The following is a 26,042-nucleotide window of genomic DNA, read 5'->3' as shown; positions in this document are numbered from 1 at the left end:
ACAACAATATTGTATGGTGATAGTCAGCATCACATCAGGATTTTTATTTTTTCAAAACCGAGGTTACTATTCCTATAAATATACAAGAAGCTGTTATGAAGATTTTACTCCGGGTATTGTACTAATAGAAAAGCAAATAAATAGTCGTTGTTGTTTTATGACGTTAATTGTGCATGAAAATAAAAGAAGGTATAATTAAACATATATCAACACGGTTTAATCTAATTTATTATTAGTCTATTATTGTCATTGGAAATTCAAAACAAAACAAAAAGTCCTTGTTGGCAGCCCTCAAGTCCCATTGAACGGCAAGCTGGATCTGTAAAAGATATTATCAAAAAACAATTAATGAATTCATCAATGTGATATTTAATTAACTTCCTTAATATATACTTTTAATCGACCGGAATGAAGGGCGGGAGATTGAGACTGCCACTGAAAAACAATGGTATGCTGGATAAAGGCAACAAGCCACCTACAGAACCCTAAAAGAAATGTTGCAAGGGTTCTTTGACGTACAGAAAGCGTGGCACTCTCTTTGTCCGTCCCCATTTTGCCAGGACGTGGCAGCAAATGTATGTATCCGCACAGCCAAACGTTACTACTTTGACAAAGGTTTTACTGTCGGTCGGAGAAAAAAAGACCAAAGGTGACCATATTTCCTATTCTCAAGTCACACTTAAGTTTGTGTATAGGACGACCAGTGGAAACTGATAGGTCAATCCCCTGGTTATTTTTCTGGGTCTCATCATGTATTGTCTTTTTTTCAGAACCATACAAAAAAAATTGAGGCACTACTGATATCTGTTTGTCTTTTTCACGCGAAGTCGAAGACATGATAAATAAATAAATAGCATTCTTTAAGTATTTCTAAAATAATAATAAACACCACTGACCAAAAAAGTGTGTTTTTATATGAAACAAAAATCATTTCGAGTATCACTGAGGAGTTTTTGTAGACAAAACGCGTCTGGTGTACAAAGTTAGAAGCCTGGTACTATGATGAGTTTATCTACAATTTGTAAAATTGCGTCTGCCGCATATTTTTACAGTAGCGGGAACTTGCATACAAGAAAAAATAGTAGTTCTGAAGTTAAAATGCGATATAATTGAGTTTAAAGAATAAGTTTCCCTGTCTTAATTATCTGAACCTGTCACTTTTCAGTACACATAATCATTTAACAAATTAGCATAATTATTTGTTAGCAAGATATTGTCACTTACGTTCGGGTAACTCTTCATGACGAAAAATTCACTGCTGTATACATATTCCATATTTTGTTTGATAGGGCAGGTTATTCCGCAATCATTACAACCATTTGGATTAGGCATGTTGAATTTTATTGGAATGCCTGCGAGTATGCCAAAAATTTCGGCTTCCAGCGAGGCAGAACTTGCAGCTGCAAATATTAATACAAAAGTATGTTTTATAATATGAAATTAAATAACTAAATATGCACGTATTGCCACGCTGTAGTAAGATTTGTAAGATTTTGATTAAAAGCGGAATAGACATCGCCACCGTTTTTTCTACAAATATCATCGTACTTGTAAGTTGTTTATTTCACTTGTGTCACATATGAACCCGGGTTTCTAGTACTCAGTCTAGTTTTCTATGTAGTGTCCTGTCGACTGTTGTCTTTTCGTGGTTTTTCATTTTGTCAGATTTTCTTCGACCAATGATGTCTTATTAAGTCCCTTTTTCGTGTCTTCTGTCTCTTATTCACTTCTCCCGTAAATTCTTTTTATAGCAATGTTTACGACACCAGGGCTTTTCGAGTCAAAACCTAAATCGATATGATCTTCTGACTGAAAACTTTAAATATGTAGAATTGTTAAATGCTACCATTGGTGGCCTGCTCTTTGGTCGGGTTGTTGTCTCTTTGACACATTACCTGTTTCCATTCTCATTTTTATAAGATAATTTGATAAACTGTTAACACAGAGATATGTCTCGCCTATTTGTTATTTTGATCATGCAAATGTTGAAATTAAAATAGCAATACTTTAACATGTAAGTTATGCAAATATTCAAAGTCAATGAACCATGACTGAAGGTACAGGGCTAAACAATCTCCATGGAAATGAGATGTGTCAATGCTAATACAACTGCAAACCAAATACCATTGACTTTTCATAAGTCGTTCCCTTTAAACAAACCTAAAATCAAACATTAACTTGTAAACTATGTAAAAGTTTCAAAGTCAATGAACCATAATTAGGGGGTGGGGTTATATAATCTCCATGGAAATGAAACTTGCAAATGCCAATACATTTGCATACCGAATATCATTGACTTAACATCAGTGGTTACCCTTAAACTGACCTAATCACAAACTAATACATGAAAACTAAGCAAAAGTTTTAAAAGTCAATAGACCATGAATGAGGGGGCGGGGCCAAATAATCTCCATGGAAATGAGATATGCCAATGCTTATACAACTGCATACCAAATATCATTGACCTACCACTTGTGGTTCCCCATAAACTGACCTAATCAAAATCTAATACATGTAAACTAAGCAAAGTTCCAAAGTCAATAGACCTTGACTGAGGGGGCAGGGCTAAATAATCTCCATTGTAATGAGATGTGCTAATGTTAATACAACTGCATACCAAATATCATTGACCTACCACTAGTGGTTCCCCATAAACTGACCTAATCACAAACTAATACATGTAAACTAAGCAAAGTTTCAAAGTCATCAGACCTTGACTGAGGGGACGTGGCCAAATAATCCCCATGGAAATGAGATGTGCCAATGCTAATACAACTGCATACCAAATATCATTGACCTACCACTAACAGTTACCCTTAAACTGACCTAATCACAAACCAATACATGTAAACTAAGCAAAAGTTTCAAAGTCAATAAAGCATAAATAAGGGGGCTGGGCCAAATAATCTCCATGGTAATGAGATGTGCCAATGCTAATACAACTGCATACCAAATATCATTGACCTACCACTAGTGGTTCGCCATGAACTAAACCTAATCACAAACTAATACATTGTTGACGCCACCGCCGTCGACGCCGCCACCGCCGACGCCTTCGACGCCAGAAACAGCATACCTATGTCTCGCTTTTTGACTCCGTCAAGGCGAGACAAAAACTATGGTGCATTTCACCGACGTCTTTCAAGCGTTTGCTATCTACTTGATTAACAATTTAAGGATCAAGACCACCGAGGCTGTTAACTTAACTTAGTGACTAAAACCAAGGCGAAAGCCTTTTTTACCACCACTGCTAATTGTCTATCATTCCTTGAGGATACAATCCGCACAGTGATAACTGTTCAGTGCTTCAATCTTGACATAATTCAAATGATACATATTTTCACAGTTCACAAAATTAGGTAAGACAACGACCAATCATGTTTAGAATAACGCTAACGCTCGTACTTATTCATGAAGAAAGGGATTACCATTCTCTTACATATACTAAGTGTGTGTTAGTAGGGGTGAGGGGAAGGTGGAAAATAAATAGTTTCATCATAAATTTTGTGAGAAAAAAATGTTTCTGAAAGGAAGTGAACAAAATGGTTTAAATCCATTGAAATGAGGGGAAATACAACATTTAGTTTTGATAAAAAAAAATCTTGTTCCTGTTTGTTATATCTTTATATTAAAGTCGAAAAAAAACGAGAAAAAACCATGCCCCCAACAAAAGATAAATAATCAGTGCGATTAGCCTACAATGGTACTAAAAATAACGTTGCAACATCCTCAAGCAAAATTTGAATTTAGAGGACTTTTCCTGCATGCTTTGTTCGTGCCATCTGGGTTCATCATGATCTTTCCAAACTTTATCTCGGTGCAGCTAACTAATACATGAAAACTAAGCAAAAGTTTTAAAAGTCAATAGACCATGAATGAGGGGCGGGGCCAAATAATCTCCATGGAAATGAGATATGCCAATGCTTATACAACTGCATACCAAATATCATTGACCTACCACTTGTGGTTCCCCATAAACCGACCTAATCACACTCTAATACATGTAAACTAAGCAAAGTTCCAAAGTCAATAGACCTTGACTGAGGGGGCAGGGCTAAATAATCTTCATTGTAATGAGATGTGCTAATGTTAATACAACTGCATACCAAATATCATTGACCTACCACTAGTGGTTCCCCATAAACTGACCTAATCACAAACTAATACATGTAAACTAAGCAAAGTTTCAAAGTCATCAGACCTTGACTGATGGGACGTGGCCAAATAATCCCCATGGAAATGAGATGTGCCAATGCTAATACAACTGCATACCAAATATCATTGACCTACCACTAACAGTTACCCTTAAACTGACCTAATCACAAACCAATACATGTAAACTAAGCAAAAGTTTCAAAGTCAATAGACCATGACTGAGGGGTAAGGACCACATATTCTCCATGGACATGAGATGTGCTACTGCTTATACAACTGCATACCAAATATCATTGACCTACCACTAACAGTTACCCTTAAACTGACCTAATCACAAACAAATACATGAAAACTAAGCAAACGTTTCAAAGTCAATAGAGCATAAATAAGGGGGCGGGGTCAAATAATCTCCATGGAAATTTGATGTGCTACTGCTTATACAACTGCATACCAATTATCATTGACCTACCACTAACAGTTACCCTAAAACTGACCTAATCACAAACTAATACATGAAAACTAAGCAAAAGTTTCAAAGTCAATATATAGAGCATGAATAAGGGGGCGGGGCCAAATAATCTCCATAGAAATGAGATATGCCATGGCTTATACAACTGCATACCAAATATCATTGACCTGTCAACGTATATTTGTTCCGCCTAACAGAAGTTCCACTGGAAACTTTGTTATAAACAATGTCATAATATCTGTTCTTGTTGGAACAAATATTCTATACCATTTATTCCGTTAGGAACATTTACTGTAATATTTATTCCAGTGGAAATAATATTCCAGAATATTGTTTCCATTTGGAACTTATATTATGAAGGAACTTCTATTCCGTGACATAACTAGTGGTTCCCCATAAACTGACCTAATCACAAACTAATACATGTAAACTAATCAAAGTTTCAAAGTCAACTGACCTTTACTGAGGGGGCTGGGCCAAATAATCTCCATGGTAATGAGATGTGCCAATGCTAATACAACTGCATACCAAATATCATTGACCTACCACTAGTGGTTCGCCATGAAATGAACTAAACCTAATCACAAACTAATACATTGTTGACGCCACCGCCGTCGACGCCGCCACCGCCGACGCCTTCGACGCCAGAAACAGCATACCTATGTCTCGCTTTTTGACTCCGTCAAAGCGAGACAAAAACTATGGTGCATTTCACCGACGTCTTTCAAGCGTTTGCTATCTACTTGATTAACAATTTAAGGATCAAGACCACCGAGGCTGTTAACTTAACTTAGTGACTAAAACCAAGGCGAAAGCCTTTTTTACCACCACTGCTAATTGTCTATCATTCCTTGAGGATACAATCCGCACAGTGATAACTGTTCAGTGCTTCAATCTTGACATAATTCAAATGATACATATTTTCACAGTTCACAAAATTAGGTAAGACAACGACCAATCATGTTTAGAATAACGCTAACGCTCGTACTTATTCATGAAGAAAGGGATTACCATTCTCTTACATATACTAAGTGTGTGTTAGTAGGGGTGAGGGGAAGGTGGAAAATAAATAGTTTCATCATAAATTTTGTGAGAAAAAAATGTTTCTGAAAGGAAGTGAACAAAATGGTTTAAATCCATTGAAATGAGGGGAAATACAACATTTAGTTTTGATAAAAAAAAATCTTGTTCCTGTTTGTTATATCTTTATATTAAAGTCGAAAAAAAACGAGAAAAAACCATGCCCCCAACAAAAGATAAATAATCAGTGCGATTAGCCTACAATGGTACTAAAAATAACGTTGCAACATCCTCAAGCAAAATTTGAATTTAGAGGACTTTTCCTGCATGCTTTGTTCGTGCCATCTGGGTTCATCATGATCTTTCCAAACTTTATCTCGGTGCAGCTTATTCCTGGATTTCAGAGACACTGATGTTTCGTGTTCACAGAAACCAGTATCATATGTATGTTTATAATAACTACAAAATACGTACGTGAAACAAAATCCACTTTGACTGTTACATTTACACCATGATGGAAAACACACGGAAGTTTATCACAAGGATTAATGTTGACTTTTTTTACGTTCTGGGGTCCATCCTCTGAAAAAAAGAATGTGATATCAGTAATTAAAACTATTATTTAAGTTATGTTATCATTGTCATTTTGTTTAGTTTCTTCTGTTACCTATTCTAACATCGGACTCGGACTTCTTTTAAACTTAGTTTTACTGTGCGTATTGCTGTTTGTTTGTTTATTTTACATTGGCTAGAAGTATAGGGGGAGGGTTGAGATCTCACAAAACATGCTAAACCCCGCCGCATTTTTGCGCCTGTCCCAAGTCAGGAACTCTGGCCATTGTTAGTCTTGTATGTTTTTTTAATTTCGGTTCATTTATATGTTTCGGAGTTTATTGTGACGACCATTTTCTATGAACTAATACACATTTTTGTTTAGGGGCCAGCTGAAGCCCGCCTCGGGGTGGGGATTTCTCGCAGTGTTGAAGATCCATTAGTGCCCTTGGGCTGTTTTCTGCTCTTTGGTCGGGTTGTTGTCTCTTTGACACACTCCCCGTTTCCATTCTCAATTTTATACACAATTAAGAACTACCAGCATTCGTCCAAAAAGTCGGTATTTTTTTAATCGTGGCAAATCTTAAATATAATTGCGCCACGCTCGACGCAGCAAAGATTATTTCGACATGGAACTCTTAAGCAAAATCCTGGTTCCGTATCTGGAACATGAAACAAAAATTGAAAATGTTGTAAGATTGATAATGATACCTCTGTCAACCAATGATGATTAAAAAACGGAGTGCCTATTGTTCCGGCTAGCCAGAAGAATAGTTAACAAGAGGCTGTCAGAGCGACAGCAAACCGGATTTTTTAACATTTATTTGTGTCCTGGCATTTTTCACAAGGACCATAACTCCTGAACGGTAAAAGTGACAATCATCAATATTGAACTTGACCTCCATTTTGTCATCAGTAACAACATATTAAAATTTGAAAAGCTTTTGTTGAACGGTTCATGAGTTAAAGCACGGACACAACTGGAAAGACCATTTTCCAATCTTTCAAGAACCACAACTCCTGAACGGTGAAAGTGAAAATCGTCAATATTGAACTTGACCTCCAATTTGTCATCAGTAACAACATATTAAAATTTGAAAAGCTTTTGTTGAACGGTTCATGAGTTAAAGCACGGACACGACTGGAAAGACCATTTTTCAATCTTTCAAGAACCATAACTCCTGAACGGTGAAAGTTAAAATCGTCAATATTGAACTTGACCTCCACTTCGTCATCAGTAACAACATATTAAAATTTGAAAAGCTTTAGTTGAACGGTTCATGAGTAAATGCACGGACACTGTTTGGCAGCCGCCCGCCGTACATCCCCAAAGCAATAACCGATTTTTCCTTCGGAAATCCGGTTAAAAATCTCTATTTTTCCGGCCATCCGTTTGCGGATGCGCAAATGTTCAATATCAACAGAAGTATATCATGTGGCGCGGATTGCCGGAAGAATAGACATGTTTTACTATTTTTCCGGCTATAGCCGGAAGAATAGCCACTGCCATTAAAAAAAGAGATATATGATTACCAAACTGTACGGCACTGTACAATAACAAATGACAAGAGACATTTACACAGCTCTGCGTACTCTCAATTTAACTCAAGAGTACTAAAATCAATGCGAAGCTGATATATATATATAACACAGTGCTAATAAGTCCACATCTGAACGAATTTAATGAAAAACATCACAAGTCAATCAAAGAGTCCAAGAAAAGAGTGAGGACACACAGCGCTTTTTAGTTACTACAATTATCTTGTATATTTTTAGTTTCCAAAAATTATAACGTTATTTGCGCGGAATAGATTTTGGTCTTTGACGTTCCTTGTGAAAGCAGAAGCGGATGAACTGAGCGGAGAGAGGGATTTATGCTCGATAAAATTGCTTTTTATGACATTTTCCAGAATTTTTAATCCCCTCCCCCAACTTAATGTTTGCAAACTTTTTCATTAGGGCACTCCGGGTCCTCTTATGGAAATCCTGGATCCGCCATTGGAAGGCTATTCCTGAAAGACATGTCGTTTGAATCGGACTTTGAAAAGTGTATACCTGTATACGTGTAATGGCAAAAGCTTCTTCCCATACTTTCTCTCTATTATTGTTGGTCAAAATTATTATCAGTTTATGATATTATAGTTTATATACTGTTGTTATCAGTAAAGTATTAAATTCAAACAATGATCTACAATTTTAATCCATTTGATGATTTAAACTTGTTCGTATTATAATTTAAATAAATAAAACAAAGAAATACATACTGCAGTATTTGAATTGAATATCTATCGCTACCGACAACCCAGCAAACATCAGAAGAATCAGAGATGTTGTCGATGTTTCCATTTTTGTTCAGGACTCGTGAAGACCGCCGTTCCACGCGTGATTCCTTTAATTATCAGAATTCAATCCATTGTCTTTGGTTTTTATATAAAACTAAGTCACGTGAATGCACTGTGGGATAGTTCAATTACCTTCGGGTATATGGAAGACTGAATGGGTCAAAATTGGTGACGATCCAAAATATTTAAAGGTTAAAACTATTCAACTCACACAATATTCTAAAATGAAAATTATAGTCTTTTATTGACAGAAGAAAATAGAAAACTCGTAGTAATTTTTTTTATTAAATTTTTCAATAAAGGTATCCTTCTCCTGCAGCTCCCCCCCCCCCCCCCCCCCCCGTCCCCCAAAAAAAAATCCAAAAAAAATCCAAAAAAAAATCTAGAAATAATGTTATGGAAGACTGAAAAGGTAAAAAGTAGTGACGAAAAATATTCAAAAAATCCATTATGAAAATGATTGTCTTTTATTGACGGAGGAAAATAGAAATGTATGAAAATCATCCACACACACGGTCTAAGAATAGTTACAATCTCGTTAAAAATTTTGTTAATTTCAATTTTTTAATAAAGGTAGCCTCCTTTACCTCCCCAAAAAAACTAAAAACAGAATTAATTATTTTTGGTCAGCTCATTGATTATTTGTAAATTTAGTATGAAATCAATAAATAAAAAAGGCTCTCCCTTATGAGAGTCGGGTATGGATTAGAAAATAGAGAGGGCTAGAGAGAATAAAGGTGAAAAAAGGTGGTAAAACGAATAGAGAAAAAAAAGCATGAATATTAAAGATTTCGGACTGGCATGAAGACCACCTCTCCTAAATCCCTCTTAAATAATAAATGAAAATCGAGGGATCAGCATATAACTTAACTTGTCTGGTGGCCTAAGTATCATTGACCAAACTGGGGTGGGGTCGAGTAACGGACATTTTTTAAAACAACGCTTTCTCAATATTAGTATACAATATAAGTTTTCACTGTCATATTGTGTCTTTCACAATGCATGATATAGGAGAGTTAAATTATCCCCGAACCATATCAAATCATGCAACGATTAACTATGTGCTTGTCCCAAGCCTAGAACTTTGTCAGTGGCTGTGATTCTCGTTGTCTCTACAGTGTTTTGTTCAGTTGGGATTGTTGGTGACGAATCATTGTTTGATTCATTTCAAACTTTACTACACTCGTGGACTTCATGGCTTGCGTTATTCGCTATTCCTTTTTGGTAGGCAGTCGTTTGCCGATTGATGTCTCCCTTCGGTACACTTGTATTGTATACTTGCTGTCCCATTGACGTTTACCCCATCTTTGAATTTTGACATAAATAACCGTTGTCAAATAAGGCTTATATTTTTTCTTAATAGCAGATGTCATTTCTGTGTCATTTGGTCTCTGGTGGAGAGTTGTCTCATAAGAAATCATACAACATCTTCTTATTCTTAAAATCGAATTATATTTACAAAAAAAAGAAAATAGTGTAAGGGGGCAGTCAAAATTCATAAGTCCAATATAAAACCGACAACACCATCTTGGATTTGCAAACATATCTATAGTTTTTACAAAGCAAAGGATTGGCGAGAAAGCATTGATACTCTTGCATGTTCTAAATTTATATCATTATCTATCGTATTCTCAAATTTTTTCGATAAAATGAAAATAAGATCTAAATTTGGTAGAATTTGGTCTATCTTTGGATTTTTATCTACGAGACACTTGAATTTTATCAACCACTTCTTAAAATGACTATATTCGGAAACCATTAGACCGAATTGGATGCAATAGCTTAATGTGTATCAAACATGCAGCTAACCTCTGCGAAAGACACACCTTTTTATAAATATAGAACAACAATATCTATGTCATCATAACTAGTGTTATTGCAACTGTTAAGATTCATTTGTCAATTCACGTCATTTGACCAAAGTTGCTTTATTATATAGTTCCAAAAGGATGAAATAACGCCCCGAATAGTAATTTACTTTAACTATTTCAATACTATTTTTGACGGAATAAAAAGGCATAGAATAGTTCGTCAAAAAGGAACATTTTGCTTATATCTTCGTCAATTGAACTCTGGTGGATTGTTGTCTCAATGGCAATCATAGCACATCTTATTTTTATATTTATTCCAAGTTACAGTACGATGTCTAGATGAAGTTTACAGAATAGAGAATAATGGGTAAATAATAGAGAATAATGGGGAAATGATAAAAAATAATGCACAAAAAATATAAAGAACGGAGAAAGGTTAATAAAAAAAGAATAAAGAGTAATGGGATGCTAAAATAGTGTAGAACAATTGAAAAAAATAATTTAGAATAGAGATAAAAGAGACAAATGGCCTAAACAATTAAAGAATTAGTAATAACCCCGTTTACTCCGTTGATATATATATGTGTGTAGATGATGTTAAATAAGAAATTGTCCTAATTCAAGGTTTTAAGATGAATCTATGGGTTTGACAATACCTGTTGTAGTAGTTACATAGACAATACATGTTGTAGTAGTTAAATAGACAATACCTGTTGTAGTAGTTACATAGAAATACCTGTTGTAGTAGTTACATAGACAATACCTGTTGTAGTAGTTACATAGACAATACCTGTTGTAGTAGTTACATTTGTTTTAATTCACACAATTACGAAGACATGCTATTTGGAGGTGCAAAGACATTTTTACTGCCATTTCTTTTTTTTAATCAGAGGGGAACTAAGTGTTCCTTTTATTTATTTCTTCATTGTTATGCATTGCAATTTATGGTTTGAAGTGCACAAGGATAAAAAAACAAAACAATAACAGATATAGAACCTCTAACTAGGTCCAGAAGGAATAAGCAAGAAAGTAGTACATATCTTAAACAAAATAGTTCCTACGCATAGCTGTAACTTTGTCAATAAGTAAAATATTCAGGTAATTTTGGTATCAAATGAAAGCTTAGGGACAAATTTGAATAAGAGAGCATATTTTCCCTGTTGCTCAGATAATAAGTACATGTGTTTGAACTACCAAACTTCCAGGAATCAAGGCGTTCTAACATGCAATAAAAGGTATGTTCAATCTTTCAGCACAAGTTAAAGTCAGGATAAGGCATAGTTATGACATGAAAAGACTGTCACTTAATTTGAACTTAATACAAAATTACTATAATTATAGCTATGAGTGCTTGAAGTTTCAGAATTTAACATAGAAAGCAATGGGACTATAAATTAGTGGTGTCATGCCTAAATGTCTGAAGATTTATAAATGTCAAATTTTTTCAAAAGATTATTATTTTCTTTTCAAAATCTTTGAATATTGTGTTTTATCGGTTCTAACATTGCTGTTGTTGTTGATAATGAAAACATAACTAAGTGTGTATTGCTATACAATTATGAAAACTTATGGTCCATCATCCTGTTGATACAATAAACGTAGATTTTGGTAGTGAGCAAGATCATGCTTTTATATATATATATGACGACTCTGCACTCAATCCGATGGAGGTGTACTGATTAATACTTTAGTCTGGGAGAACAGGATTCATTTATTAGTTGCAATTGGTTTTTAACTAGCTTTCTGTAAATGGAAGTACTCTTAGGTCGGTAATGTGTGTCTTTCGTCTTTAATTTAACTATTTAAGTGCTTTGTGCCAAACTGATGAGCCGGTCAAACCATTTCTAATTGGTTTTTACTCTTTGTTCTTATGTTGTGCCGTTACACCACTGTCCATGGTTATGGGGATGGTTGTGCGCTCCCGAACATTTATTAAAAATATTAAATTAGCGGACATTCTTAATGAATCTTAATCCTAAATGTAACTTTTGCCAACTATTTTTTACTTAATAAAGAAGCAGTCGTTACCATCGCGAAATAAAATTGAGAATGGAAATGGGGAATATGTCAAAGAGACAACAACCCGACCAAAGAGCAGATAACAGCCGAAGGCCACAAGTGGTCTTCAACGCAGCGAGAAAATCCCGCACCCGGAGGTGGTCCTCAGCTGGCCCCTAAATAAAATTGTGTACTGGTTCAGTGGAAATGGACGTCACACTAAACTCCAAAACATATAAAGGAACTAAAATTAAAAAACATACAAGACTAACAAAGGCCAGAGGCTCCTGACTTGGGACAGGCGCAAAAATGCGGCGGGGTTAAACATGTTTTGTGAGATCTCAACCCTCCCCCTATACCTCTAGCCAATGTAGAATAAAGAAATACATAGCAATACGCACAGTAAAACTCAGTTTAAAAGAAGTCCGAGTCCGATGTCAGAATAGGTAACAAAAGAAACTAAGCAAAATGACAATGATACATAAATTAACAAAGGACTACTAGCAGTTACTGACATGCCAGCTCCAGACCTCAATTAAACTGATTGAAAGATTATGTCTTCATCATATGAAAATCAGGTACAATCCCTCCCGTTAGGGGTTTAGTATCATACCATCATAAAATATATGAGAAGAACATAACCCGTATCATGCCAACAACTGGTTTTAGAATAAATGTGTTTATTTCCGATGCAAAGACCCTATGAGTGAATCAATATTAATACCAAAATATGCAATCCTTAATGACTTGACAACAGTATCGAAACTATATCCTTTCCGAATAAGTCTGTTTAAAGGTTTGGTTAGCTTTTGAGGTGAATGCCGACATTTTTGTGCTTTGTGAAGAATATCACCATAAAATATTGGATGTGAAATACCTGAACGTATAAGATGTCTGCATGTTGATTTATATTAACGAATGATGTCCTTGTACCGATGATAAAATTTAGTAAATGTTTTGACTAGTTTGTGATATCGAAAACCCTGGTGTAATAATTTTTCAGTAATACAGAGATTTCTTTCGTTGAAATCAAATACGTTGTTACATACACGAGCGAATCGAACAAGTTGAGATATATAAACACCATAAGATGGTGACAAGGGAACGTCACCATCTAAAAATGGATAATTAACAATAGGAAATGAAAAATCATCTCTTGTATCATACATTTTGGTATTAAGCTTCCCGTTAAAGATATAGATATCAAGATCCAGGAAAGGGCAGTGTTCATTGTTAGTATTAGCTTTATTTAAAGTCAGTTCGGCAGGATAAATAAATATGCCGCATCGGTCAAAGTGTATATTTTTTGTACGTTTTATATGTATATGAATTTAATTGTTTATGGTAATAATTTGTTATATTCCTGTATGTATTTTGAATTGATCCATACGGATGTTATCGCAATAAGTATACGAATTGATAGAAAACTTGTTTATTTTACTAAATATAACAAAATGTTCAACGGTTTTAAGGATTTTCATTCACATGGCTATACATATATTTAGTTGACAATCTCTGTTGGGAACTTGAAGCATACCATATCGTGATGGTCATCCTTCACTTCGAACTCCACGGTTACTCTAACCTGAAAATAGATACAAGGCGCTTGAAAATGCCATAGAAATTGTCACTATTTAATTACAAATCAGTGCACGTAGTTTATTTTCGGCTTCTTGTTCACAACAATTGATAATTGTTTTTCGTTTATTGTTTTTATCATACATCAGGCCGCAGATCTTTTTTTCTCCTTTTGGATTGTTACATTTTTGACATCACAGGGCCTTGTACAGCATACTGTATACGGTATGGGTTTTGCTTATTGTTGAAAGTCGTACGATGACACCAAGTTGTTCACATCCTTATTCGTTGATCTTTGGTGGATACATATTTGTCACATTGGTAATCATACCATTTCTCCTTATTTAATACCGTCCACGTTTTTAAATTTATGAACATTCAAACAATTTCTAAATAAAAAGCATGAATATGATTAAAGGGCTAGAGGCCCATAGTAGTTTGACAACTCATTTTTGTAAAGATATTGAGGGGAAAATATATACAAAATCCTACAAGCCCTCCCCCAAAAATGAAATAATTATAACAAATCAAATGGTCCTTCCCCAAGTTACGACCAATGAAATGATGTGTAGATGTCTATTTGCTTCTTAATCTTAATTCTTGTATTGCTGATCATTTTTGACTTTTTGTCTATCATAGTTTCCAAATTATAAGCAAATAAGAAACCTTTGGTCAAAGATCGTTTTTAAGGGCAAGAACTCCTGAAAATTATTAGTTAGTATTTTTATAGAATTGTTTGCTGGTCATTTTAGCTGCTTATAGGCTCTGTTTATCCATTATTGTTTTCAAGATAATAGACAACATGCTTTATTTGTAAAATATCGTCCTATAAGTTCAATAACTACTATAAGGAGTTAGTTGATGGAATCAGTCATATAAGAATGCTTGTAGTTCTTATTTCTTGTAGTACTGATCATTTTTGTTTTTACGGTATATGTCTATTTTTTAAGATAATTGACGAAAAACAATTTGGTAAAATGTCGTCATTGAAGTTCAATACCTACTATCAGGAGAGAGTTAAGAGGTCATTGATATTAGCATTTTTGTAGTTGCTGTATTGCTCATTAATTTCGGTTTGACAGTTATGCCTGTTTTTCATCATTCTCAAGAAAAAAAATGAAACGCTAAAATTGGTAAAATATCGTTATGTAAGATCAAAAACTTCTACAAGGGGTATACGATGATTTCAGTCGTATTGACATTTTTGTTTAGATTTTTTCTATTGCTTATGATTTTTATAGCTATTCAGCATTTTTGCTATTCTGTTTGTTGTTTACAGATTATTCTATCTATAATGAGTTTCAATATAATAAATAAAATACTGACATTGATACAAATTTGTTCTCTAGTGAACAAAAAACTACTATAAGTCAAAATTGTTTTAAGGGGAACAGAGTCAAAGGAATCGTAAGATAATTTCAATGTAATTTGTTAATATGTTCTGAACAACATTTGTGCATCCGATTTACTGTATCAAAAATAATCTTATTGATATTTAGACAGTAATTTGTACTTTACCCTTATGTTCTATTTTTAGCAAAGATGGCCATGTTTTTTATACCTAAAATTTACAAACAATAATTCGAAAATAATCAACTTAAGTTTGGTTTGAATTGATTCAAAAGTTCCGGAAAAGTAAACGTTCGAAATAGTTTCGACGGACAAAAGGCAACAGACGACGACGGACGCCAAGTGATGTCTAAAAGGTGTGAAAAAAGTTTCATTTGTTTAAATGATTATTATGTATATAGTGTACAATACCATCAGAACACACCACATTCAGATCTAAAAATACGTACCAATGGAAATATCGGATTTACATATATTTGGTTTGAGTATACAATTGTTTCGCCATTCATGATTGGACAATGATCTACATTATGATTTGCACATGAATCCTTAGGGATTCCCAGAAATGGAATTGGTATAAATCCCAGAATTCCGTGAACTGATGTTGTTACTCGTCTTGTATCGACTTCTGCAATGATAAAAAAAGTATTAACAAAAATCCCTTAATTCATAGGCGGAAAGTCTATAAATCCTGACTAAACTAAATAAATTATTTGAATATATTTAACAGAAGCACAATTATCACATAGCAGAACACGGTGTAAGGAGGGAAAACTATCATTTCTCCTCCTGAAGACTAAAACTATCATTTCTCCTCCTGAAGACTAAAACTATCATTTCTGCTCCTGAAGACTAATGGCATAGTATTGCTTTTTACTGCGGTTATTTATATTCAACTAAATACTGTATATTTGACTCTGAAGCCTCTTAAATCCAATAAATTTAATCTAATCTTGGTGATTTACTGTATAATACAACAAGGTTCTGATAGCCACTGGCAAAGTATACGTAACTGAGCGATATTTCAGATATAATGATATTTTGTCAGTCCAACGAGTTCTAAACGTCATCGAATCCGATATATCATCCAATTACGTATACTTTGCCTTACATTAACTTAAATGGTAAGTCAAATTTCCTCTGATTTTATTTTACCACAGGGTCTGATCTTATATAGTGGCACATGTCGTGTTGCTCATCTCTAGTGAAGATCCGGTGAAAAATCGAATTCAGTGATGTCATCTAACTTAGGAAAAAGAACACTTAAAAATATCATTTTACGACGGAAATGACAAAATTGTCGTTAAATATCCATCTATTTTACAGTCCACTTTTAACCTTTTAAAAAGTTTGATGCACTAACATGTTAATATTATTGTCAGATCCCGTTGAATATACCATGTTTGTGCAATGCACTGGCGGCCATAGAGAGGCCATAGTTTGTCATACCCAATTGTTCCCCATTGCACAAAAATCTGAAATTGGAAGCAAAACATTTAAAATAGACTGGTTGCCTGTAATTGCTTACATCCACTTCATATAATCTTTGGTTTAAAGTTGTCTCATTGGCTGTCATATACCACATCTCCTTATTTTTATATAATGGTTAGAAGTAATCTAACTTATAAAATCGCGCGTTTCGGTACTCAATTGCGGTCGGATTTTCCAATTAAATATTATGTAACTTACTTGAAGTAAAGGTAATGGCGATTGTCACATTTGTTCCACGTTTCAATTTACAAGGTTCTGCTGTGCAAGGGCTGATGTCGATTGATTTGACAAGTCCGTCACGGGAACCTGAATATACAATGATTATCTGAGTAAAAAATTGCTTTTCCAAGCATGAACTTATATGATAAGAGTCTCTCTCTCTGTCTCTCTCTCTCTCTCTCTCTCTCTCTCTCTCTCTCTCTCTCTCTCTCTCGATTGATTTGACAAGTCCATCACGGGAACCTGAATATACAATGATTATCAGAGTAAAAAATTGCTTTTCCAAGCATGAACTTATATGATAAGAGTGTAACTCTCTCTCTCTCTCTCTCTCTCTCTCTCTCTCTCTCTCTCTCTCTCTCTCTCTCTCTCTCTCTCTCGATTGATTTGACAAGTCCATCACGGGAACCTGAATATACAATGATGATCAGAGTAAAAAATTGCTTTTCCAAGCATGAACTTATATGATAAGAGTGTATCTCTCTCTCTCTCTCTCTCTCTCTCTCTCTCTCTCTCTCTCTCTCTCTCTCTCTCTCTCTCTCGATTGATTTGACAAGTCCATCACGGGAACCTGAATATACAATGATTATCAGAGTAAAAAGTTGCTTTTCCAAGCATGAACTTATATGATAAGAGTGTATCTCTCTCTCTCTCTCTCTCTCTCTCTCTCTCTCTCTCTCTCTCTCTCTCTCTCTCTCTTTCTCTCTCAATGTATTGGCTATTCGTTTATCATATTTCTTATTGTATTAATTTTTAATTTTTGTATCTTTTAAGTATGATATGCCATTTCAAGAATAGTGTATAGGTCTTCTTTGATTAACTGTATACTCTTGTCAAACATTTTCCTCCGATGTATATACATACATCTGCTTCATGTAGATTATTCTGTAATAGTTGTGACTTATCAATAATGTATTATACTAAATTATATCATTCATGTTATGATAATAAATCAACGCGGTCACGTTTGTACAGTCGTTGAATAATTTGGAAGTTATATGCAAAACTATTTCGATCTATATTCGGTTGTCCTACATTTTATTCAATGCTTTAGATAAGCAGACTAAGTACTAAAATACGGAGTGTTATGACACACATTATTTGTACAGCAAAGTATTCTAATGTGACGCATTTGCCAATATGACGCCTTCGGAATATTTAATTCAAAATGAAATTGCATGTGGATGAAACATATATTTTGGTGTAAAGTGGCGTAGAAAACAACTGTCAGTGATGTTTTCAGTGAAAATCATTTTTATGATAATATTTTAAAGCGGACACGTTTGTTTAGTCATTAAATAACTTGGAAGGTATATGCAAAACTATTTTGATTCATAAGCGGTTGTCCTACTTTTATCAAATGCCTTAGATAAGCAAAATTAGTACTGAAATATGGAGTGCAATGACATACATTATCTATACAGCCAAGTAGGCTAATGTGCCAACTTCGGTATATTTTATCCAAAATGAAATTTTTGGCAAAAAGTTTAATTTTGGTTGAAAGTGATATGAAAAGCATCTGTTAGTATTGTTTTCAGAGAAAGGAATTTGATTGTCTGGTCATAAAGCAACACATTCTTTTTTAAGGCTAAAGTGGAATGTCCGACTGTTGAAATAGACTCCTAGTGACAGATTTTTAAACTTATAAAGCCATGTCCTGTCTTTGAATATATATAATTTATTATTGAATGTAATTACACAAAACATATGACACTTATCAAATATACCAAAGTTTAAATTGAACTGATGACTATTTACACAGTTTACAAATATTTTTACTCATTCTTGTAAGAGTTTTCATTTTGCATTTGAATAATGGATAGAAAAAGAAAACTTCTATTGAAGAAGACAGTTGTTTGATTTGCCATGATACAAAAAAAAATACCTTTAGAAAAAATAAATGAGGACCGCAGAAGACTCTCAAAGGTAAAGAACAGATCAGCTACGTGACAAAAGATCGAATCTTGAGACATAGCGTAGAGAATGAATTCTTTTTATTTATACTTATTGGAAATGTTACTCCGAATTAACAAATGAAAATAACATCAAAAGGTTATAACAAAACTTCTTATCCCTCTCTCTGTTGTGCAAATGGTCCTCTCGAGGTTGATTTGAGGTGTGGGTTAAATTGAGCGGAATGACTTATACTTTTTTTCTTTTTTCTTTTTTTTTGGGGGGGGGGGGGGGGGGGGGGGGGGGTTAATTAAAGGCAGACGTATTGTTTTTCACTTTTTTGAGCATTTTTAAACAACTACGTTACTAAAGAATTAAGGTATAAAATCATGGAAGATCATTTTACATACAAATATATTTTGAATAAATACATACAATTTTTTCAGCAAAATGAAATATTACTTACCACAGTCCTTGTAGTTATGAATGACGACAGCAGAAGCTGCGACCAACGCACAAGAGAAAATTAGGAACTTGATCATAATGTACAATGTCCAGTTGGTGTATGGTCAATTAGTAAAGCATTAGGATGATAACAGGCACTTCTTATAGTTGTATATTTCTCTTGGAATAGTTCATTCTAAATTCAACTGGAGGGTGACAAAGGTTGTCACTGTCTGAATTGTAAACTGTATCAACATGATTTAATTTTGAAATAAAAGATTTTGTTTAGAGGTAAGAATACATTAATGTAAAATATTAATTATTGAAAATTCCCAAAAGATATGATGCAGTAATTAAGATTATTGCTTTTCCTCCCCTACTCGATAGCAATTGAGATATTCCATAGTTTGATGTCACACGAGGACTTGTTACATGGCACCATATTCAACTTTAACTGATGGTCTGATAAATATAGAGCAAAGTTCATAAGCAAGAAAATAAAATCATACGACGTCTATTTCAAATATTACCAAAAAGGTAATCTATAACATAAATCTAATGATATTTTTACTTTATTTTATTTATAATATTTTGTTTCTGTCTTAAAATGCATGTGTGAGGATTTGATGATGATTTCCGTTTTTTTTTAATCCTGGGAACCATGCCCCAGGTATAACATACGCATTCTGATACCATTTGTTAAGTTTGCATGTCACTTGTGGTTTTAGTTTCAACTGGTTATTCCAAGTCTTTAAGAAGATTTCACTCATTTAACTAGTTATCAAGAAATTTGTTTTCGTTCATGATAATTCTGGCTACCTTATAGCAAATATCAAAATTCCGAAACCAATATGACACAATCCATATGTATAGTGTTCCCAGGTTTAATATTCTTGATGATATTATCCTGGACATTATATACAGATATACGTCGCAAGTACGGTGCATAGCAAAACAAGATCGCCGCCGCTTCGGTTATTCAGCGCGGCGTAAACTATGATTGATGGTGTGGTGTAATAATTATGCATGTTCCCTACCTAGCGGTCCCTTCTTTTCCTAAAAGTTTGTTTGCACTACCGCTTTGATCTTGTTGCTGTTGTTTTTGTTTTTGTTTTGCTTACCGTTCAGAAAAGGGCGTATATTGTGCAGGACAGAAAGGAGGTATGACAACAGCCATTAAAGTTTGGCTCCTGCAAAAATAGTAAAACAATTCATTCCTTTCAAAATTATATTATATTAGTTTTATTGATACATGAGTTGAAACAAGAAAGAGAGTTTCAAAGTTACCATTCATAATTGTAGACCAAATAACTTTAAAAGATAAAAAGAGAGGAAGAAAAGAATGAAGAGAGATAGAAACAGATTTATTGATGGTAATCCCGTAATTGGCCAAATTTTTCTGTATGATATTTACTTTCTGGTAGCTGTTTTATTTGGGTTTTTTTTATTTTTTGCTGAAGGTTGTATTAAATTTCATTCAATATTACTTATACATGCATGTCAGAATTATTTTTTTTTTGCTTTATCTTAAAAGAACGATGTACTTATATTTGAAGATTTTGAACTGGTCGTTCACAGTGTTCAATTAATTTACAACCAAAAAAATCCACTATGTAAATTGATTCTGTATAGTCATGGAATACAAAGTCCAAACATGTGTGTAGAAACTGCCGATATCTTCTGATTGGTTCTCTCTGATTAACTTACGATTTTATATCTTGTAAGTACTTTTAATATGCACGAATATTACTTCAGATAGACCAGTTTGGGTAAAGTGACCTTGCTAGATCGAAACCAGGGCAATTCTGTAATCTTATAAAGTGCTAATAATCATCAAAGAAATGAAATATGTACAATGTAGATCACACTTGAACAGTTACCATTTCTTCTTTAACGGTTACGAAGATGATAAGTCTTGCATTTAACCTCGAAGTTTAAGATTTAGGCCCATGACCTAATATCTATATTGAATATTTTTATAATTTATAGATGATATATGGTGAAACTTTTTTCATTTTGAAAACGTCATGGAGTGACTATTGCAAAATCGCCTCCATTTCCCAAACGACAGCTACTAATTTGATTTTTTGAGTCTTTCAAACTTCTTGCCTTTAAGAGACAACAACAGAGCTACCATAAATACTTGCACCTCATTTCCAGGTCATCCCATTTCTGATTTGATAAGGACTACTAAAAATGTTTTGTTAATTAGTACATGTTTATTACGCAAAAGAAACAACACACTCTAAACTAGTATGACTATATTCATAAAATAAGATAAACCTATATCAAATTGATTAAAACCTTTACCAAATTATTTCAATGATACAAAGATTTAGTTAGAAAGTTTAGCTGTGCCTATTTATAAAGACCGCTAATTTATACATGTTCCATGTAAACTTATTGATCCTTTTGTGAGCAACATGACGGGTACCACATGCGGAGCAGGATCTGCTTACCCTTCCGGAGCACCTGAGATCACCCCCAGTTTTTGGTGGGGTTCGTGTTGCTCAGTCTTTAGTTTTCTATGTTGTGTTTTGTGTACTATTGTTTGTCCGTTGGTCTTTTTCTTTTTGTGGCCATGGCATTGTTAGTTTGTTTTCGACTTGTGAGTTTGAATGTCGCCTCTCTTTTAATAAACTTATTCTTAAACGTTATCAATTCAACACAGTGGTACGTCTTTAGATATTGTTTTTATAGGTACTAACATTGATTTTGTTTTTGAAAAATTAAAACACAACTAAATAAATATTGCTATATATGTACAATATGTTTAGGGGCCAGCTGAAGGACGCCTCCGGGTGCGGGAATTTCTCGCTGCATTGAAGACCTGTTGGTGGCCTTCTGCTGTTGTCTGTTCTGTGGTCGGGTTGTTGTCTCTTTGACACATTCCCCATTTCCATTCTCAATTTTAAAGATTATGTTAAATCATGATCCAACATCCTGTCGATACTGTTTACTAATTGTTTGAGCAGTGCACAAGGTCAGGCGTTTTCCAAACTGTTTATGACGGCTAAATCCGTTGGATGTGTATTGATTGATACTTTAGTAAGTAGTGTAAAAAGGCCGATTCTGCGGTACTTTCCATTTTTAAGGGGAAATTTAGCATAAATCCAACTTTAGATTTTTTACAATGTAAATGGACTAGCATTTTAATTAGTCTAAGGGTAAATACAAATATGACTTTTGCAAATAATGGTAGAAACACCTTAAAGGGATGTAATCCTAGGGTAGAAACAAAATATGACTTTCGTACAAAAGATGGAGGAACTTAAAAGTTCAAAAATCACAGACAACGATTTTATCAACGATAATGTTTTTGAGGAAAAGGCAAAGGACCAGAGCCTGGAAACCCTAAAATGGAAGGAACTCCCAACCGGTGTGATTTATAAAATCCTGGAAGTGGTAGAAGTAGATGGGAAGTTTGGGAGGAGTAAGATCCTCACCTTGAAAAACAGAGGAGAAACGACAAGGGTGTGGGCTTGCAGTATACTGAACAGAGAGATGGAACCCTTGGAAGGAGCCTTTGTGAGAAGTACAGGCTTAGAAGTCAGTAAAAAGACCAAACAGAAGTACTTTTCTTGCAACCTTGTGAGAAAGTAAGTCCATATTTTTTTCTTAAATATTTTAAAAATTAGTTAAATTAAAAAACTTTTAAAAAATTATATACATGTTAATATTATTGAACCACAACTAAATATATATTTTAAATTTTTTGGTTTAAATATAAGTGGTAAATTCTTTTGTACAAAAAAAAAAAAAAAAAATAATGGGCCGGGTGGGGTACAAAAAAATTTTCCGATCCGACATTTCTGCCGGATTGGAAAAGTTTTTTTTTTTATGCTTGAAACGTCACACATCGTGAAGTGAAGCGGAATGGAACACATCGTGAAACGATGTGTGTAGTGAAGCGTAACGGAACGATGTGTGACGTTTTTTACGGCGCATGCGCATTTGATACGCACAAGATTTTAGTAATGCCCTTATTGTATAGCCAGTACGTCAATAACCTTTTAAAGCGGGCTTTAAGACGTTATCGTTTTGCAGTGTTGCTAACTGCCTTTGTGACGTTGTTTTGTTTGGATTATACAGAAATGAACGGAGAAGACTGGAAGGTATTTTGTACAATCATGGATGATTTCAGAAACTACTTATGCAACGCTTATCCTAGCGATCAGGAATTGAACGAGTACTGGACAAAACTCGAGCGCTTTGCTGAGCAATCAGCGAAAATATCGAAATGTGAAAAAGAGAGGAAAAAAATTGCACAGAAACGAACGAAGCAGGAAGAAAGGGAAATGTTCAAACGAAAATTGATGGAAAGTTACCAAGAACAAGAAGATGATGATTTAACAGAATTACCGCCTGATTTGCGAAATGAAAAGGACTGTATCACTAGAATTAAAAATCTACAGAAGAAAATCGTTCACACAAGACGAAATGTACTGTTCTATACGTTCGGACAAGGAGAAACTATTTTTGTTTTGAAACAAAAATTGAAGCTACATAAGGATGAGTTGTGTCCCTACTTCGCAAAGCACGAACTTGTGTATTCTGCTAGTTATATTTATAAACTGGTCAAATTTTACCAGATTGCTGATCTACATCAGAAAATATTGAAATGTAACTTACCAGTAAGAGACATTTTCAAACATCTCGACATGTTACATGAAATATGTATTGAACTTGAATGGTGACTTTTGATTAAATCAATACATGAATATCTCGGTCCTTTTAAGGACCACCCACATTATTAAAAAAGAGTCTAAATCTTGTATCACAGGCTTTTTTTTTTTACAGCGTGAAAATAGTATTACGGTGTGAGACTTTTTATAGCGGGAAAGTAGTATTACGGCGTGAGACTTTTTCGGCGGGAAAAGAGTATAACGGCGTGAGACTTTTTATGGCGGCAAAAGAGTATTACGGCGTGAGACTTTTTATAGCGGGAAAATAGTATTACGGCGTGAGACTTTTACGGCGGGAAAAGAGTATAACGGCATGAGACTTTTTATAGCGGGAAAAGAGTATTACGGCGTGAGACTTTTACGGCGGGAAAATAGTATTACAGCGTGAGACTTTTTATAGCGGGAAAAGAGTATTACGGCGGGAAAAGAGTATAACGGCGTGAGACTTTTACGGAGAAAGCTCCTCACTGAAACTGGATAGGGGTTGTCGCAGCTGATCTTTCTCATTGTAGTAGTTCTTGAGGCAGGTAACGATTTTCCCAAACTCAGCATTATCGATCTGTTCATCGTCAGCCAAAGCAGTACTGATACGTTGTTCGACCAAGGATTTTGTGGACTGTACCAATCGCAAGGTGTCGCGGTGTTTCTTCTTCTTTTTTATTATACGCCTTGAGATCAGTGTGAGTACCATCACGGCAGTGGCACTCAAGCAAGCTAGGGATCCTAGGGGAAGGGAGGCTATAGCACCTATACCGGTCAAAGCTGAACCCATGGTCGAGTCGTTTATAGTTGTTTAAGGTACGTTGATACTTATGAATATCCGCGTTGAGTTGGTCTTCCATACATTCGACTCTGGTCTGTCGGTATCCAGAATCTAAATCATCCATTTATTTATAGGAGCATACCGAGGAGGGGAATATTTTTGAAGGGGCTGTTAGCACCTAAGATTAGACCAGCTCCGTCGTGGAATTGCTGACCACGCTTCAAGTAGAGTCCATCACCATAGGTGATCCGGGCGTTTGAAGGTTTGAGGTAGAGACCGTTGCCACTAGGTTTCACGGTGCAAACGCATCCACCACGTTTCAGGTACAATCCAGATCCTAAGGCCTTGTTGACGGCTACACCACCAAGACCACTCAAGGCTCCAACACCCAAGGCGGGTAGAATGGTTTTTGCTAACATGGGGAGTGCCCTCATTGCCAGCCCCGCCAGCATGGGTAGGAAGCCACCCACCTTCTGCATGTTTTCCTTCAATTGGGTCGCACTTAACTCTAAGACCATGCCACCAGTACCCTTCTGTAGGAGCTTGGTAATCTTTTGAACCTGGCGGGTGGTGAGCAACATCTTGTGTTCGCCTTGCAGGTTTGCGTGGGACAAACGAATGGAGACCGGACAACCTTTTTTAGCCGCCCGTTGTAGTTTATCAGCTTGACCTTTTGTTAAGTTCAAACCTTGTTCGTGATAAGTCATTTATTTATACCTCACGAAGATGAAAGCGGATGGAGAGATGTTCACCCCTGAAATCGATGGGCCTACCGTCTTGATCGGTGAGATACGTTTGCATGCGATTGATGGTTCGCAAGATCACTGGCAAGTATACTAGATTTCTGGGGGTTTGAATGATCTTCATACCAAGACCGTCTGCGGGAAAGAAGCTGTAGATGGTAGACTGCTGTGTACCATTCACATAACTTCCATGGATGATATCACTATTCACCAGAATGCTGTTGATGCTGATGATATTCACAATGTGTTCCCCTTCCGTATAGCCGTTTGTGGTTATATCGTACGTGTAAATCTGCCGCTCAAAGCCCAAGACGGTGTTGATGCTATTGACAACGTTGAAATCTACTTGATAGTGTCTGGCGAGGGTCAGCGTTGCTCTTAGGGTTGCCCGGTTGGCATCGATGATGATCTTTGTTTTGTGTTTGTTGAGCCGTAGCCGCCGCTGGATCTCATTGTTAATGTCTTCGATGTTATAGGAACCTATGTTCAGTGCGATGGGAAACCAGTTGGCACCATCGTCGGGGGAGTA

General features: G+C 35.1%; 1 protein-coding gene across 1 annotated transcript; it reads right to left on the bottom strand.

Annotated features, from left to right (window-relative positions):
- Positions 1 to 210: 210 nt before the first annotated feature.
- Positions 211 to 19,504, bottom strand: LOC127737226 (uncharacterized). Its single transcript, XM_052247760.1, has 10 exons — positions 19,345 to 19,504; positions 16,965 to 17,072; positions 15,725 to 15,903; positions 13,858 to 13,932; positions 11,129 to 11,139; positions 11,006 to 11,085; positions 8,461 to 8,547; positions 6,119 to 6,226; positions 1,225 to 1,400; positions 211 to 319 (listed from the first exon to the last, which is right to left on the bottom strand). The coding sequence occupies exons 1-10, from the start codon at positions 19,418 to 19,420 to the stop codon at positions 233 to 235; spliced, it is 987 nt and encodes a 328-aa protein (XP_052103720.1). The 5' UTR covers positions 19,421 to 19,504; the 3' UTR covers positions 211 to 232.
- Positions 19,505 to 26,042: the final 6,538 nt, after the last annotated feature.

The sequence above is a fragment of the Mytilus californianus genome, unplaced genomic scaffold, assembly GCF_021869535.1.
Source record: "Mytilus californianus isolate M0D057914Y unplaced genomic scaffold, xbMytCali1.0.p SCAF_4, whole genome shotgun sequence".
Classification (NCBI taxonomy): Eukaryota; Metazoa; Mollusca; class Bivalvia; order Mytilida; family Mytilidae; genus Mytilus; species Mytilus californianus.
This window is presented reverse-complemented; position numbering and strand designations above follow the sequence as displayed.

Coding starts and splice junctions, on each gene's coding strand:
- LOC127737226 (XM_052247760.1), bottom strand. CDS start 19,420: ATGATCAAGTTCCTAATTTTCTCTTGTGCGTTGGTCGCAGCTTCTGCT. Junction 1,401..6,118: donor CAAAGTGGATTTTGTTTCAC/GTACGTATTTTG, acceptor TAATATTTGCAG/CTGCAAGTTCTGCCTCGCTG. Junction 320..1,224: donor TCATGAAGAGTTACCCGAAC/GTAAGTGACAAT, acceptor TATCTTTTACAG/ATCCAGCTTGCCGTTCAATG.